At 47.7% G+C, this 15,976-nt stretch overlaps 7 protein-coding genes across 7 annotated transcripts; 3 read left to right on the top strand and 4 right to left on the bottom strand.

Annotated features, from left to right (window-relative positions):
• Window positions 1–55: 55 nt before the first annotated feature.
• Window positions 56–1,360, top strand: BT62DRAFT_981111 (uncharacterized protein; the record flags this gene model as incomplete). The annotated part of the gene is made up of 6 exons (XM_043189570.1): window positions 56–227; window positions 277–383; window positions 434–575; window positions 621–895; window positions 946–1,149; window positions 1,199–1,360. The coding sequence occupies 6 exons, from the start codon at window positions 56–58 to the stop codon at window positions 1,358–1,360; spliced, it is 1,062 nt and encodes a 353-aa protein (XP_043039210.1).
• On the top strand, window positions 1,349–3,948 carry BT62DRAFT_1076784 (glycoside hydrolase family 27 protein). Its single transcript, XM_043179250.1, has 14 exons — window positions 1,349–1,364; window positions 1,416–1,801; window positions 1,851–1,940; window positions 1,991–2,128; window positions 2,183–2,354; window positions 2,407–2,412; window positions 2,470–2,550; window positions 2,602–2,651; window positions 2,709–2,865; window positions 2,914–3,024; window positions 3,072–3,168; window positions 3,225–3,348; window positions 3,402–3,759; window positions 3,809–3,948. The coding sequence occupies exons 2-14, from the start codon at window positions 1,623–1,625 to the stop codon at window positions 3,938–3,940; spliced, it is 1,695 nt and encodes a 564-aa protein (XP_043039209.1). The 5' UTR covers window positions 1,349–1,364; window positions 1,416–1,622; the 3' UTR covers window positions 3,941–3,948.
• Window positions 3,949–3,975: 27 nt separating this feature from the next.
• BT62DRAFT_1025031 (uncharacterized protein) lies at window positions 3,976–4,717 on the bottom strand (the record flags this gene model as incomplete). The annotated part of the gene is made up of 6 exons (XM_043178286.1): window positions 3,976–4,156; window positions 4,213–4,224; window positions 4,280–4,294; window positions 4,357–4,367; window positions 4,419–4,541; window positions 4,591–4,717. The coding sequence occupies 6 exons, from the start codon at window positions 4,715–4,717 to the stop codon at window positions 4,079–4,081; spliced, it is 366 nt and encodes a 121-aa protein (XP_043039208.1). The 3' UTR covers window positions 3,976–4,078.
• Window positions 4,718–5,974: 1,257 nt separating this feature from the next.
• Window positions 5,975–7,991, top strand: BT62DRAFT_969419 (uncharacterized protein). Its single transcript, XM_043188943.1, has 7 exons — window positions 5,975–6,356; window positions 6,410–6,583; window positions 6,637–6,699; window positions 6,746–6,828; window positions 6,876–7,287; window positions 7,347–7,442; window positions 7,502–7,991. Exons 1-7 carry the CDS (start codon window positions 6,075–6,077, stop codon window positions 7,697–7,699), a joined length of 1,308 nt encoding a protein of 435 aa, XP_043039207.1. The 5' UTR covers window positions 5,975–6,074; the 3' UTR covers window positions 7,700–7,991.
• A 529-nt stretch (window positions 7,992–8,520) lies between these two features.
• Window positions 8,521–10,438, bottom strand: BT62DRAFT_932863 (uncharacterized protein). Its single transcript, XM_043186433.1, has 6 exons — window positions 10,005–10,438; window positions 9,645–9,955; window positions 9,350–9,595; window positions 9,245–9,292; window positions 8,826–9,193; window positions 8,521–8,773 (listed from the first exon to the last, which is right to left on the bottom strand). The coding sequence occupies exons 1-6, from the start codon at window positions 10,412–10,414 to the stop codon at window positions 8,747–8,749; spliced, it is 1,410 nt and encodes a 469-aa protein (XP_043039206.1). The 5' UTR covers window positions 10,415–10,438; the 3' UTR covers window positions 8,521–8,746.
• A 438-nt stretch (window positions 10,439–10,876) lies between these two features.
• Window positions 10,877–11,421, bottom strand: BT62DRAFT_1006734 (uncharacterized protein; the record flags this gene model as incomplete). Its single annotated transcript, XM_043177270.1, has 3 exons — window positions 10,877–11,107; window positions 11,167–11,317; window positions 11,354–11,421. The coding sequence occupies 3 exons, from the start codon at window positions 11,419–11,421 to the stop codon at window positions 10,877–10,879; spliced, it is 450 nt and encodes a 149-aa protein (XP_043039205.1).
• Window positions 11,422–11,961: 540 nt separating this feature from the next.
• Window positions 11,962–15,137, bottom strand: BT62DRAFT_897041 (uncharacterized protein; the record flags this gene model as incomplete). Its single annotated transcript, XM_043183286.1, has 11 exons — window positions 11,962–12,703; window positions 12,753–13,377; window positions 13,429–13,652; window positions 13,705–13,941; window positions 13,993–14,334; window positions 14,387–14,507; window positions 14,556–14,697; window positions 14,747–14,804; window positions 14,855–14,916; window positions 14,974–15,001; window positions 15,112–15,137. 11 exons carry the CDS (start codon window positions 15,135–15,137, stop codon window positions 11,962–11,964), a joined length of 2,607 nt encoding a protein of 868 aa, XP_043039204.1.
• Window positions 15,138–15,976: the final 839 nt, after the last annotated feature.

Here is a 15,976-nt window from a genome sequence, read left to right as displayed (position 1 = left end):
TGCCGACTAAGCTTTGTTCCCACCACCTCCCACCAGCAAGGCGCTCCTGCTCGAAATGGCCAGTCAGCTCCAGCTAGCGCAGGCAGAAGGACTCTGCCTTCGTTATCCTGAGAATCTAGGACTTCATCGCGAGGTCAACTTTGACTCAGCAGTCACCATGCTTCTACGCGCCATTCAAATGGCCACAACGATGCCTTTTACATGGGGATTTATTGACAAACCGCAAGGTATCTTCTGCTTAACACTGCACAACCTTTCTCCATCTTATTATGCCAGAGGGCCAGGTCATTCTTATCTTTATTCCCAACCATTCTCCGTTCCCGAACGACGGCATAAGATATTTGGAACAAGAAGTTAAATACAATATACCTGCTGGCATGCGGGTGCGTCTATGCAGTGGTGTTTTGTTGACTGGCCCTTAATATTCTCTCAGGAACTCGAAGTATATGAAGCAAAGTTCGGTTTCGCTCCGGGTGTCGATCAGACGGCATGGCGTGTTCGCAGGCGGTACCGTCTTACAAAGGGCGGACATCCACAGCTCATTCTTATGCATTACTCGCGTGGCCAACCAATAGGTCAGTCCTGACCTGGCCTTACTTCCATTTCTCAATTTTTCCCAGCTGTTCCTCCACAATTTTTGAACCAACCTATCCGCGTCTACCCTCTCCGGCCTGTTACCGAGCCCGCAGTTTTTGTATGTGGGGACAAGACAGGGCAAAAAGTTTATCCCCCTGGGATGGCCCCAGGACCTAACGTTGGGATGGGGATGGGGATGGGGATAGGCATGAATATGCAGCAGCAGGCGATGTTGGCTCAGCAGAATAACAACATGGAGATTCTTGAACGGAAAAGGGAGCGGGAGCGTGCACGGGAGCGGGGTGCAAGTATGGCTCCAGTATGATCCTGTTCTCCTGTCTAACAAGCATTTCACTGACTTCTTGGCAGCGCCCACCTCCACGCGTCGAAGAAGAAGACTCAGGCGACGAAATTGATATGATTTCTACGAAGGCCCTGGCTCTCACACGATATCGCCGAAATCACGATATCATGAATGCAGTCTTCAAACACGCAGCCTACGGGGGCAAATATACCCCTACTTTCCCCCCACCGTACTCAATCTTCAACAAAACAGAGCTAGAAGACAAGACGGTTCGTCAGTCTCACCGAGTTAGACAACCCACTTAAAAAGGCTTTTTAGAATCAACTCTCGGCCGAGATTGCGGCTCTCAATGCTCGGGCCATTGAACGAAATGCAGCCAAGGCCTTGGCGGAGCAGGAGCGGCTACAGCAAAAGGCAGCTCTTGCTTTTGACCTAGGTGATGCCTCTATGGAGAATCTCTCAGATTCCATTGTGGTATAGAGCGGTACTGTACTGTTATTTTGTAATCTAGCTGTCTGATATTATTGGAATTCAGTATTGGCAGCGTCGTCACTTGACCGCGACGAGCTTCCACTAGTCTGTCAGGACTCTTTCATCCGGCTATCATTTTGCTTTTCCGATCTGCGTGGTTTTGTATGTTCTGCAGGTCACGCGAACAGACTGATCAACACGATCTATGGGTTATCCTCGGTAGTGCTTGCAAAAGAAGACCTCTGGCATCATCTGATTTTCGTCCGTGCATATGCGGGCCGCTGTGTTTGTTTATAACATTTGTATGAGACCGCCTTTCCACTACATCATGATCTCCTACATCAAAGGGCTATTCCTTCTATCTTCCTTTTTTACCGCACCATCTTCAGCTTTGGACAATGGCGTTGGGGTGACACCGGCTATGGGTTGGAATCTGTACAACGCGTTTCTGTAAGTACAAGCCGCGACGATTAGTCAGTGCCTCACATGCTGCATCAAGCTGCGCTACTGTGGAAGACGATTATCGTGCTGCGGCTCAAGCTTTGGTGGATCTTGGACTGGCAGACGCTGGTTACAAGTACATGAACCTGTGAGGATGTCTTCCTTGTCGTATCAAACATGGCGTGACAGTTGCATCAGGGATTGTGGATGGCAAGGAACGGAGCGAGACTCTGATGGTGGCTTCACATGGAATTCCAGCATCATACCATCCGGTATTCCAGCGTTGGCAGACTACGTGCATAGCCTAGGATTGGAGTTCGGCCTCTACTCCGATGGGTGAGATATTTTCACTGATCAGATTTCTTTCCTTTTAACACCGGGTACCTGTAGCGGATACTACGCATGTGACTCTGTCGGAGGCACAGCTCACTACCTTGGGTCTCTCGGACACGAAGAGGATGATGCGGAAAGCTTTGCCAGTTGGGGTGCAGACTACCTCAAGTATGATAATTGTTATGCCGTGAGCGAGACAGACTTCGTCGATTTCGACCCTCCCATCGCAGTAAGTTTACATCTTATTCGGAACGACGAATCATATTGACTTATACCTACAGATCGAGGTTAGCAGACAGGTGAAGGACTTTTCAGACTCACCGATTATTCTGTGGTCAATTTAGGATCATTTTGTCACTATGAGGGATGCCTTGGCCGCCACTGACAGGCCTATCTTATTTTCTGCCTGCGAGTGGGGCGTACAGGTGTGATAGTTATCGGGACTCCTTGATCGGTCACTCACATATCCTTCGTAGGACCCGGCTAGATGGCCAGGAAGCGAAGTTGCCAATTCTTGGCGGATAGCGTCAGAAAAATATTCGTGAATCTACATATATGCAGCACTGAGTCCCGTTTCTGACAGCAACGATATTGGACCTCCTGCTTCTTGGGACAGTATATTCAGGATTCTAAACCAAGTAGTTCCTATAACCCAATTTGCTGAGCCCGGAGGGTGGAATGATCTCGACTTGCTCTATGTGGGAAACGATCTTTTGACAGTCGCAGAGCAACAGACTCATGTATGCCAATCCTCAATCTTCCTTCCACTCAAGCTGATGCGTTTGCAGTTTGCATTTTGGTCGGCAGTGAAAAGCCCTCTGATGATATCGACGGCCCTGACTAGTATATCGGACGATGCGCTAGGAATCCTGCTGAATGAAAGGATTATCGCGCTCAATGTGAGTGAGAGAAGTCGGTATGTGGACTTTGAACTAACATTTCACAGCAAGACCCTCTTGGAAAGTCTATCAGTTTCAGACGACGATATGCAAATGACCATGACGTTTGGTCGGGACCGCTCAGTGATGGCTCGACGGTCGTTGGTAAACATCTCTATTCATGTTGTACACATAGATCGCTGAGTCTTAATAACTTGCAGTGGTCATCAACTTCCAGACCAATGCCACACGATCCTTAACATTCCAATTAGCTGACGTAGGCTTCTCCTCGGCGAGAGCCATTGACTTGATCACCGGAAATTCACTCGGGACTTTGACCACTTCGTCAGTTCTCCCCTTATTTCCGCCTTGAAGTTATTTATTGAGTTGAAGATTAGACACACCACGACAGTCGCTATGCATGGAAGCCTCGTCCTCAAGCTTACGAATGTCGTCCCAATCACAGCACCTCGGTTCACTTACTACGAAGCCACGGCCTCATCGAGCATCCTTGAGGGAGGTGCAAACATACGCCAAGTGAATTCCTCTATTTCCGTGGTTGGTTATGTAGGAAACGGCGGGACTCTCACGATCACCGGCGTTGACGGCGGTGCTGGAGGGACCAAACTTTTATCATTTGATTATATCAACGGTGATGTGACATTCTATAACAACGCATGCTCCAACTGTCGCAATGCATACATCAGCGTAAATGGGGGCGACGCAGTTCAAGCTCAAATGCCCATATCAGCACAATTAAGTCATGAATTGTGCTTTATATTGCTCCGACTTATTTTATTGACAGAGCTGGGATATTTTGTTAACCGGGTTCTTAATATCGGTCTCTGGGTTCAAAACAGGAACGGATAACACTATTGAAATCTTCAACAACGACGGTTATACTCCAGATTTTTACAGAATCGGTGTTGCCATTTGATTACACATTTTATATTGTGCATCCTTTATCAATATGGATTTTTCGTTCCAAGACAACTGGAGTACGAGACTGTCGTTGTCTTATGAGCGCGTGAAGAGGATACACAGTGGTGAGGACTCACGTACACTTATACACCGCTTAATTGACATTGGTCCGAGCTTCTGGAATGTCAATTTTCCCGTCGAGCAGTTGCTGGCCAGTCTCCTTAACTTGGGGCTACAATTGGTCTCGATGTGAGCTACGTCATTATGCCTGTGTATTGCGCTCATTACCTTCTTCAAGAGCTGTCATCCAACATAGTGAACTTTTGCCGAAGACAAAAAACTGACGTGAACATACCGTGCCTCGAGTTTTCTAGAGAATGGCAGACAAGTTTTGTTTTTGTAGATTATTGGCAATTGTATATCACCACTCACCAGCGCAGCTCCTATAACAAAGATAAGAATTGATATGGCAATGATAAATACGAAAACCTTACCAAAAACACGTTCTTTGAACGGGGCCTGAATATTAGAACGATTGGATTCTCCATCCGCTAGCTCTCTAGGCACCTTGTCCGTCGTGTCGCGAACGACGCTGCCGCTTCCTGGCTGAGTATTTCCTGTGCTACAATGAGCAGATGTCGGGGCAAGGTATATATAAGTACCGACCTTGTTGTGGAAAGGAATCGCTTCGGGTAGGCTGAGCCACTTTAGATGGTTGAACGGTTCCGTCGATCTTCGAGGAAGACCTGAGATCATCAGAGCTCAGTGCGGTTTCTTTCGAGAGAACGGACATGATTGTAGTTGGCCAAAAGTGAAGAATCCAAGACGCTTATATGTACCATGGCGAGCCATAGAACGTCACTATGACATCAGGCTTGGAGTCCGTCACGTGATGGCGTCTTGTCTCGCGCGAAGTTACCGGGTGTGCCATGCGCCTTTACAAGTCCCGACGCGACGCGAACGGATTCGTTTACGCGATCCGTTTTACAACTTGGAAGGATTTGACCTCGATGCTGACATTACAAGGGACGTGGTAATAGTGCCGCTGCAGTGCGAGTATCAGCCTCAATTCTTTGTCAATTTTTATACAAGAGTGGAGAACAAAGGGCTAATCATTATCAGGCCTTGGTGTAGACTAGGTGTTAGAATAACGTATCCGTACTCAAAGCAAGTGAGCGGCAAAGGTAGTTGCATGTTTGGCAATGGGGCTAACTATGAAATGAACCAGCCAATATAGTATAAAACACCCTCGGAAATGAACAAACGCATACGAGAACCCAAACAGCGACTAATTAATGATTGTCAGTACCATGAGAAGTTCGGAACCCACACTAAGATGGGTTTCGAAACGTTTCCGTAATCAAGGATACCGATTGCGTAGAGCGCAAGTCCGGTTCATTATTTTCTGCTAGGAACCAATGTGAAAAGATAAATCGTTGTCGACCTTCACCGTGCTATAGTCAATAGATAGGCATGGTTGTATCGTCGGTATATGTGCCGCTGTTTTCAGCAAAGAAGCTGATTAGCTGTCACTATGCGAATAGGCTGCGCACGTATGAATCCTTGCCAGCAAGGCAATGGCAAATCATGAGGAATGATACGAAAATCAGAAAGCGATTTGGAAGTTTCCGAGTTACGTTAGAGCTTGATGCAACGTCGGACAGAACGTACTGTCATGCAGCCATCTTGTTGGGGTGATCGATACGGGTCGCATTGAATTTGCCAGAGTACGCCGCAGCGTCTTGATGGACCTTTAAACTTGAAGAGATGCTTTCAGATATACATACGGGGGCAGACTAACATTAACATTAACAGATGAAATAATTAAATAGCCAGCCTGTTTTTTTCGCTGGTACTAGTGGCAGGGGCGGAAAAGTAGCTCTTTATCAGAAGGCTTACATAATAGGCACTACTTGAGAACAATACGTCCGACTGCGCGAGGATAAGTAACGTGAACGCGATGAACCCGGTGGCTGCTAAACATAGACGACATAGACTCTCGGGTGACATCAGCAGGCATTGTGCCGAATTCTCAATTTGGGAAGCCGTGCCTCCACACACATGAAGAGCATATGGCGCGCTTGGGCCTACACATGTAGCTGCCCGTTACTTAAATGTAAAGTCCTCTGCGCACCATCTTGCATGTTCTCATGTCTGCTCCCAGTCTTCCATCTTATGTTCCCCCCAACTTCTATCGTACTCCGTCCTATACAGCTGAGCCCCAACAGCATGAGCAGCGCCTTGCTGTCGCGAATGGTGTTCGCCCCCGGCCTTCGGGCCATTTTGTCAAGGAATCGAAGGGCGGCGGAGCCCGCCTTCGTTTGACCTCCCAGGAGGATCATGTTGCACTTCCAGTATACGGCACCAATGGTTCCGTGGAAGGCACAGTTGAGGTGTCAAAGCCCGAGGGAATAACCAGCGTTGAAGTCAAGGTAATCCTTAACATGTAGCCTAATTAATGGATTAGTCTGAAATATCCCGCCAGGTGGAGGGTAGGTTGCGCCTGCATGAGCTCGCGGCTGGTGGGACAACTGCTGTCAAACTATGTCTGGACACAGTCTTATTATGGATCAAGAATCCTAACAATGTCGTCTGTCCATCGTCGTTGCGTTTCCGGTTGAATCTTCCCACAACTTTTCTGTACGAAGGACACACCTACGTACCGCAGCCTCTTATTTTTATCCATCTCCAGCTGACTCTTGCTCCTCTAAGCCATTACCACCCACATACGATGTCAAACTTGATGGACTTCCTGGATTCACGGCAACTATTGATGTATGTTATTTTATCCCGACCTGCACCCTCGCTCACCCCTTCCCAGTACTCTGTCACCGCCACACTTATGAAACCCAATACCGTACCGTTAGTCAAGACCACCATATTTGGGAAATCTCTCGGAAACATGTGTGAACGTTCGATCCTATCTTGCCATCATACTGACCATTCTACAGTATTCTCTCGACGCCGTTCATCTACTATCCCCGCTCGCGACCAGCTATACCTCTTCCCGTACCTCTTAGACCCACTCGGAATGGGTTCAGGCACGATCCAGAGTGGCAGGTCTCCGAGTCTGTCATAAAGACAAAAAATCCGGGAATTCAGGATATCAAGACTAAACTGTATGTTCCCGCCTCTCGAATCTTCTGTCTCCGCTTCCCTATACCTTTCTACCTTACTTTGGAATCGTCCGCACAATCCCTAGCGGCGTTTCTGCCCTACGGCCCTAGTCCAACAGCGAGACGTGCAACACGGGTGCAGCTCATGCGGCAAGTAACGGTCGATGTTCGGCATGCCATGATATCAAGCACGAAGACTGACATTTGGAGAGTCGATAGTATTGGCGAAGGGAGGTTTAGGCACGTGGTGAGATTCTTCTCTATTCGTCATTCCGAAGTTTACGCTCAATACCATATGCGGCGCAGGGCGATGGTCCCACATGGGTATCTTTCAACGGTGAGATAGTCATCGACGACTCAGTGAAGATAGGGGGGTTCAAAGCAGGAGGGCTAAGGGTGAAGGTTCATCCAACTTTCCACATTGCCAGCTTTACCCTTAGCTGATTTGGTTTTGCTGCAAGGACTGCATACTGTTTACAATGTCACCCGCCGATCCGTCCAAATCAACCTTCTCGCCCATGCGTCAGGTCGTTCCGACTAGGCTTACTACTGATGCATGGACTACGGATGGGACTGGAATTGGGGTACACCCCTCATCTTCCGAATACTCGATATCACCACTTGACTTTGACGCAACGGCGAGAACCTATGCGATCTGAGCATGTGGACTTGGATCGTCCAGATACCATCGATATGAATCTTGGACTCTACTGTATACATAAATAGTATAAATACCTGTAGAAATAATTTGCTCATTCGTATATATGCAGTGCACTCAGGAATAGTACAAGTAGCTGTAATAGAAGTTTACGAGAGAAACGTGCATGCGCGTACTCCACGACCGTGAGTACGTTGGGGGGCCCGCCAGACCAGCTGATTATAGCCCAGATAATAGTACCGTTCCTTCTTCTACACATCATCGTGTTTAGTGCGCACAAGAGAGATTCTTCTGGCCACGAATAGAAGACCTTGAATTACTTGGGACATTGAATCGGCGTCCGGCACGTCCCTTTTACGCGAAAAGGGGTTGCTCAGGGTCCATCCTATGCCAAGTCGGCTGGATTTTCAGCTTTCATTACACGGGTTTCTCCGAACCTTTTGTACGGACTTGTAAAGAATATAGTATGTGATACCGGATTTGAGGACTCGCGCGGACTCACAGTCAGATGCTAGACTATGGTTAGGTCCTTGACAATTCCGTAAAAGAATTGTCAGCGTAGCGCATGATTCTAGTACACATAATGTGTGATTGATTTTTATCCGGCGATATGATATACTGTATGGTATGCATTCGCGTGGGGACGAGACTCCAATAGATGTGCCTATAATACATCTCAATGAGAACAATGTCCTCATGCTCCTTACTAACAATTCGTCCGAGATCCTTAGTCTTATTGACTAGAACGTGATGTCGTCACTACCAAGCAGTTACAAGGAACTTTTTGCACGATGTCGTACGGTGGTGAGAGTCAAGAAACAAAGGGTCTGTGACTGACTTTCTCACGTCGGCAAGATAAACGCCGTCGAAGCACGTTCGCGTTGTGAATGTACTGTAACTGCATGTGGGGGGAAACCACTACATAAGCGTGACGGTCTGGACGGATATAGGTAGTAAACAAATCATTTGAATTTCGTAAGAATGCAGCGTAATAATAATACACACGAAGACTTCATGGAAAGACACTCGGCTTCGTAGAGTGGAACATTCATCCCCGTGTTGGAAGGCTCAAATGCTGTTGTTCGGTGACAATGAGAACCCGCAACCAACAAATCTGGGCAACTTACGTTGAGTTTCTCCGCGTGCTCTCGTTTGTGGGTTTGCGTTCGGCAGTTATATCCATACCAACAATCTTCTGGTATTTGCTTGCCAGCAGCGCGCTTTCTCTCCAATAACCAAAGATGCAAATGTTCACCGACAAACACCTTCAAACATGCCGTGCATAAGAGGTCTTCTTTATCCCAATCATCAAACTCAGGTCTCTTGACGTCGAAAAGTTCAGCCACCATGTCCATGTACAGAGCGGGCTGGTTGATAGGTTCAAGCTGCAAGCGCAAGAATGCGCATTCAGTAAAGCTTCTAGGTAATAGACCTCTAAGGTACTGGTGAATCTGACTGATGGTGAACGTCGGCGTCCCACGAAGGTATTCCCAGTCTTGGCATCAGGTAAGCTCACTCAGCCACCACATAGGGCGAAAACACACACTGGATTCACACCACAAGTTCAAACCTTCAGCTGCACCGCACCGCTTGCCTGCAAGACTCGAAAATAAGTGGAACGCACGTCTCGCTGACAGACATATTCACGTACAAAGGTCATTTTCTCCTTCAACGGAGCTCAAGATCTTGTTCCAAAGGATTTTGTCTTTCGCAGGTATGACAGTCTTGGTCGACTCCAGAATGGTACGGAGGGGATGTTCGATATATTCTGTAATTAATTCTTCAACTATGTTCATTTCTTCGGCGGCATCTTGAATAGGAACCACTGATCCTTCTTCGTATGAAGCCAGTATCGCATCTGGCCCAGCACATAGAGCAACGTCACCAAAATGAGTCGCTAGGGAATGCATGAGAATTTCGCATCCCTCTCATGAATTTTGACCTACGATCAATGGATCCGACATGCGCCAATGATGCCCATTCTGCTGTCTCGACGAGGAAGTGGGCAACGGCATACATTTCAATGATCTCCTCTGTGAAAAAGTCATCTATGAAATCTTCCTTCGCTTGTCTATCGTCGCGCAGCCTCTTCAAATTCGCGTCCGCGTCGTCGTCGTCATCTTCATCGTCACTAAGGAAGTGGTATTTGGAGCCAGGAAAGACACGAGAAAAGAGCATGAGACGATAGATAGCTCGACGAAAACGCCACGATTCCATTGACGTCAATTTACTAGTTTTCGACAACCGATCTTTATGTCTGAGGCGAACAGGTCAGAGTGATATTCATCTAGCGGCCAGCAGCGCACCTGAAACTGAACACATCCTCCAGTTTACTGACTACTCTGGCAATTTTTGTTAACTCCTTAGTCTCGGACTGCGTGAGAGGAGGTCCGTTGGTCGTCTCGGCTGCTGAATTCGAAACAGGTCCATAGTCGGACGAAACCTCGTCGTCTGCATGCGATCCCTCTGAAGAAGGTAGATCTGTATCATTTTCATTTCTGTACCGAAGCAATCTCATGGCTTGCGGAAGAGCTGGGCCAGCAATATTGTACGCCACCCTTCGCACTGTAGTCTTCGGATGAGTGTTGAAGATCCTGTGAAAATCCTTGCACACCCGGATGGTTGATTGAAGAGAGGCGAAAGACGGCAAACAGTGGAATATCTGCTCTATTACGTCGTCACTCAAAGGCAGCGAGTTGCTCCCACGGATGGACATCGTTTGTAGTGGTGGAAGTGGTCCAATTTCGGTGACAGCGGCCGAGTCAGAACTGGTTTAGCCACGATCATGTGATTATTTCCTTTTCAGCTTGCCAACTCCTCCAATGACGTCGTGTCGTCATCCAGGCCAAAAATATTTAGTTGAATAAGACGTGCTGTCCCTAATTCAAGAAACTGCAAAGGTACCAAAATAAGGGCGAAATAGTCAGAATAACTCAAAAATAATGATGAATGCTACTACCGCAGTTTTAGAATCACCCAGATACGTAAAAATAGTTTACTTTTTTAAGTGGGTTCATTCAGACGTTATAGTTGTACCCTACGAGTCGAATATGGCGCCAAATGCAAGTATGCCTCTGCTTCGAAAGCCATATATGATATCTGTCAGTACCTGCAAGTCTGTTGGCAGCAAAGGACCCCCTATCATGGACCATCGCTCCCGGACAATGAGCAACTTCGTCTACCAATTCATCTCCGAACGTGGTCCTTGTATATGGTGCCATCCAGAGCAATCGATGATCGACCTTGCCGATGGATTAGCGAGTGCGACCACTGGTTTTCCCGGAGTATCGATTGCAGTCTTGATAGGGAGAGAGGGAGTATTGGTTGGGGCTTGTGGCAAGGCGAGCAGGACGGGGAGAGTGCTAGTAACCATGGGGTGACTGGGAGGAGTGGTGGAGACGATGGAGAACTTTTAAATGAGTGTGCTCAGGCAGCCACAGGAATTCGCCAGTAATTCTGCTAATTAACAGACAGCAGGAGGACTCCGGGAGGGCGCCTGCCCGAGACCGTATCATAGACACATTGGTGATTGGCGAATTGCAGAATGATACCAAACCCCATTTTAAAGTCATGATTTAACTTGCCGCTTCTCTGGAACTCCTGGAGTGACGAGTAAAATCTGTAGAATTGGCATTATCAACAAGCGAAAACCAACTTGACGAGGTAAACTCTCGCCTTCCTTTCAGCACCGGCTATACCGTGACTTGCAAGTTTATTCAACATTGAAACCTGGAAAAACCTTCAACCTGTCCGGCCATCGCTGGATTGCACGGACGAAGAGGACAATCATTGACTAGCAAGAACATGGTTTCGGTTGCATCATGTCGTCTGCATACAATGTCCTAGATGGCTATCAGGCAGGGCTTTGAACGCTTGCGCCAGCTGGTCATCCAAAAACACTACTGACACAATGTGTAGCCTTCGAGCAGAGAGCATGAGCTAAAACGTGCTGAGGGATAGGCTTGGTGTCACTTGTTATGATTCACCCCGAAGATTGTAAACCACTGCATCGGATCAATTTTATTAGCATATTACTGCAGATAATGACCGAGGCTTACATTGGCACAAACACGGTGATGGTAATGAGCAAGCCAGAAACTTCCACTCTCTCATGAAGTAATTGGAATCTATTGCAGTATTATAACTGAACAATGCTAAATGATGCGACAAAGTACATAAAACTAATGAGAGTACATAGCGAAACGACTTAGATCTTCTATACAAAGCGTACACACAAACCGATGAAGGGAACAGGATCTCTGTTTAACCGGAGCACATTACACAAGCGTCTTTGTTCTCCAGGGAGCACAGAAGTTTCTCGGCTTCATACTCGCGCTCCTTCTGGCGTCTCAGCGCAGCTGCATACTCCGGATTTTCTTCAGCAACCTCCTTCAAGAGGTCATCCAACATTGATGATGACGATGCAGATGACGAGGCAGGGGTATCTGAGGGCGACGCTGTAGGCGACGAAGACGATGAGGAAGCAGGTGTGGGTAAAGCGTTAAGAGCAGTCTTAGCGGGGGTGACGACAGGTGCTGCGGATGTCAGGTTGCGAGACAAGGGAGGTGTCGTTTGCGACTTCTGCACCTTCGCCTCTTTCAGAACACTCTGGTCGACGGTGAACTGGATGGCCTGGGCCGCCGACCGTGTCCGGAGATAGTACATGCCCGTCTTCAATCCCTTCCTCCACCCATAAAAGTGCATGCTCGTTAGCTGACCGAGTGTCGGAGATTGCAAGTGCACGTTGAGACTCTGGCTCTGGCAAATGAAGGCACCACGATCGGCGGCGAGGTCAATGACCTTCTTCTGGCTGATCTCCCACACAGTCTTGTAGATGGCCTTGACGTTGTCAGGAATGTTGGGTATATTTTGGACGGAGCCATTGTGCGCAATGATCATATTCTTCATATTGTCATCCCAGAGGCCAAGGTCAACGAGTTCACGGAGGAGCCAAGGACAGACGACCTGGAATTCACCAGCAAGTACACGCCGGGTGTAGATGTTGCTACAGAGACAATGAATATTATTATTAAATAGAAACAGACACAACACACCTCGTGTAAGGCTCAAAGCATTCATTGAAGCCGAGAATCTGACTGGTCGATGCAGTCGGCATGGGAGCGGTCAACAAGGAGTTTCGGAGGCCAGTCTTGGCAATCTTCACCTTCAGCGAGTCCCAGTCCCAAAGATCCGTGGGCGTGACACCCCAAAGATCGTACTGAAGCTGTCCTTGCTGAGCGGGGCTGCCCATCCACGTTTCGTAAGGGCCGTCCTTCTCTGCCATCTCAGCGCTAGCCTCCAGAGCACCGTGATAAATTGTTTCGAAGATCTGTATGTTAAGCTTCTTGGCCTCAGGAGAGTCGAAGGGCATGTGAAGAGCCATGAAGGTGTCAGCTAGACCCTGCACACCGATACCAATGGGACGGTGGCGGAGGTTCGATCGGCGAGCTTCGGGAACGGGATAGTAGTTGACATCGATGATCCTATTCAAGTTGAATGCGACAACCTTGGCGACTGCATGAAGCTTCTTGAAGTCGTAAGCACCATTAGAAATAAAAGTAGGGAGGGCGAGCGACGCTAGGTTGCAGACCGCAGTTTCATCCGGAGAAGAGTATTCGATGATCTCAGTGCACAGGTTGGATGACTTGATGACACCGAGGTTCTTCTGATTTGACTTGGCTAGAATTACGATCAGACCTCATAGTCAACAAAAATGACGAGATGGCGAACCATTGGCGGCATCCTTATAGACCATGAAAGGATTTCCTGTCTCAATCTGAGCCTCGAGAATCGCGTACCACAACTTCTGGGCCGGGACTGATTTACGAGCGCGACCTTCTTTTTCATACTTCTCGTAGAGCTTTTCAAACTCCTCGCCATAGACTTCATGGAGACCAGGAGCCTCATTAGGGCAGAAAAATGACCATTCGGCGTTGGCTTCAACACGCTTCATGCTATCAAGATGCTTCAGTAAAGAAGCCCAAAATATGCTTTATCATCACTTACAAAAGGTCAGGAATCCAGAGTGCATAGAAAAGATCACGAGCACGACTCTCCTCTTTTCCGTGGTTCTTTCGAAGATCCAGGAACTCAAAGACATCGGGATGCCAAGGCTCAAGATAGATAGCGAATGCACCGGGGCGCTTGTTACCGCCTTGGTCGACATAGCGGGCAGTAGCATCATAGGCCCGCAACATCGGAATGATACCATTAGAGTATCCATTAGTTCCGGCAATGTATGACCTGCAAATTCCCTTAGTAAGCATAGACAGCTAATAGCGACAATGGGCATACCCGGTGGCACGAATGTTATGAATGCTGAGACCAATCCCCCCAGCAGTTTTACTAATCATGGCGCAGCTCTTCAGGGTGTCATATATGCCCTCTATGGAGTCATCCTTCATGCAAACCAGGAAGCAAGATGAGAGCTGAGGGTGGGGTGTCCCAGCGTTGAATAACGTCGGCGATGCATGTGTGAAATATCGCTCAGACATGAGATTGTATGTCTCGAGAACACGATCAATGTCATTGCCGTGAATACCGACAGCGACACGCATTATCATATGCTGGGGGCGCTCGGCAACACGTCCATTGAGGCGAAGAAGGTATGATCGTTCCAAAGTCTTGAAACCAAAACTAGCAGCGGAATGATTACAATAACGAATGCTTGACATGAAACGCCACTCACTAGTTGTAATGGAAGTCACGGTTATAGATGATGGCAGAGTCAAGAATTTCAGCATTAGCTTTGACAACATCGTACGTCTCTTTGGAGATCATTGCCGCCGGGCGGTTGTTCTTGGGGTTGACTATTTCTTTGTGAGACGTTGGCTTGTAAATCAAAATAAGAGACGCACCATATGTATAGAGATCCTCGATAACGTGGGAGAAACTTTTCTTAGTTTCCTTGTGCAAGTTGGAAATGGCGATGCGGGCAGCGAGGACAGCATAGTCAGGATGCTTGGTAGTGAGGTAGGCGGCGGTCTCAGAGGCAAGATTCTACACAGAAGGTTAGCAGAAAATTGCGTTCGAAAGATTGGGGACTGACGTCAAGCTCTACTGTGGTAACACCCTGATAGACACCTTGCACGACCTTCTGGGTAACCCTACGGCAGTGATGAATAACATATCTTCGACGAAGAGGACACCGGCATACTCGATAGGGTTGACGTAATTCATGTCGAGACCATAGCATAGCTTATCGATACGCGTTGTGATCTGGGGAGGAGAATATTAGAAAGCCTGGACGCGTACGCGGGTGATTGCTGTGCTCACCTTGTCAAACTGGACGCGTTCCTTACGCCTAAAGAAGCAGTCAGTTAGAATAGAGACGTGCTACGACGCGTAGAAGAAACGAACCCGTCTGCAAAGAAAAGGATGATGAGACACTGGCGCAACGCAAAGGTAGACAACGTACCTCTCTTAAAGACATAGGCCATAGACATATTGAGCAGCACAGACGTCAATACAGGAAAAAAATATAAGTAGGAAACGTAGGGGAGAGAGTAGGAGACGGGACAGGTGGTGGTAGGGAGACAAGGGTCACAGGAAAAAAACGCGTCTATAAATTATGACTCTGACTAAGCCATCCTGTTTAGGAAAATTTATCTTGATGGCGTTCAACATTCATTCGATGGGCTTGTCAGATTGTGCCGAGACACTTGTGGATCTAGGACAATAATTAAATGCACCGAAGAGATCATTGTCGCGCGTCCCAAAATTTTTCAGAATAATTCCGCTTGTTGTTGGCCGCTTGTGCATTTTCCAATGGGAGGTCACGAGGATTCAACAAGACGCGCTGTTATGCTCTGTCGACGCGTCTGAAACACGACGCGTGATTACAGTGGTGCCACTTTACGCCACTCGCCATTTTCATCAATCAAATCATGATGCATAGACGAGTCATCATGTATCAATTCGGATCCGATGATAGTACTGCGGACGGATGACCACCCACACTGCCCGGTGTTGCGAAAAACTGAGGTGTACGAACGGCTCTTTGAAGGGGTAAAAAGCATTGTATTGCACTAGCCTATCACATCTTGCAACACATGTATCGAAATTTAATCCTATAGAGACAGTCATTCGACAACGGTTGATGACAGGTATTTGGTTAGTCAGCACAGTGAGGATGAATAACAAATGAGATCCCTCGCATATCAGTGGTATTCACAGGGCGAGTCCAACAAGCCAAATTAGCCAGGAGGATGCGGAAAAGTGTGCGCCAAAAAGAGAGGAGTCATTCCTTGGAAGGAAGTGATATGTGCTTAGGCCTAAG

This window comes from Guyanagaster necrorhizus, assembly GCF_019112545.1.
Source record: "Guyanagaster necrorhizus MCA 3950 unplaced genomic scaffold BT62scaffold_14, whole genome shotgun sequence".
Classification (NCBI taxonomy): domain Eukaryota; kingdom Fungi; phylum Basidiomycota; class Agaricomycetes; order Agaricales; family Physalacriaceae; genus Guyanagaster; species Guyanagaster necrorhizus.
The sequence above is the reverse complement of the archived record's forward strand: the minus strand, read 5'-3'. Positions and strand labels throughout refer to the sequence as shown.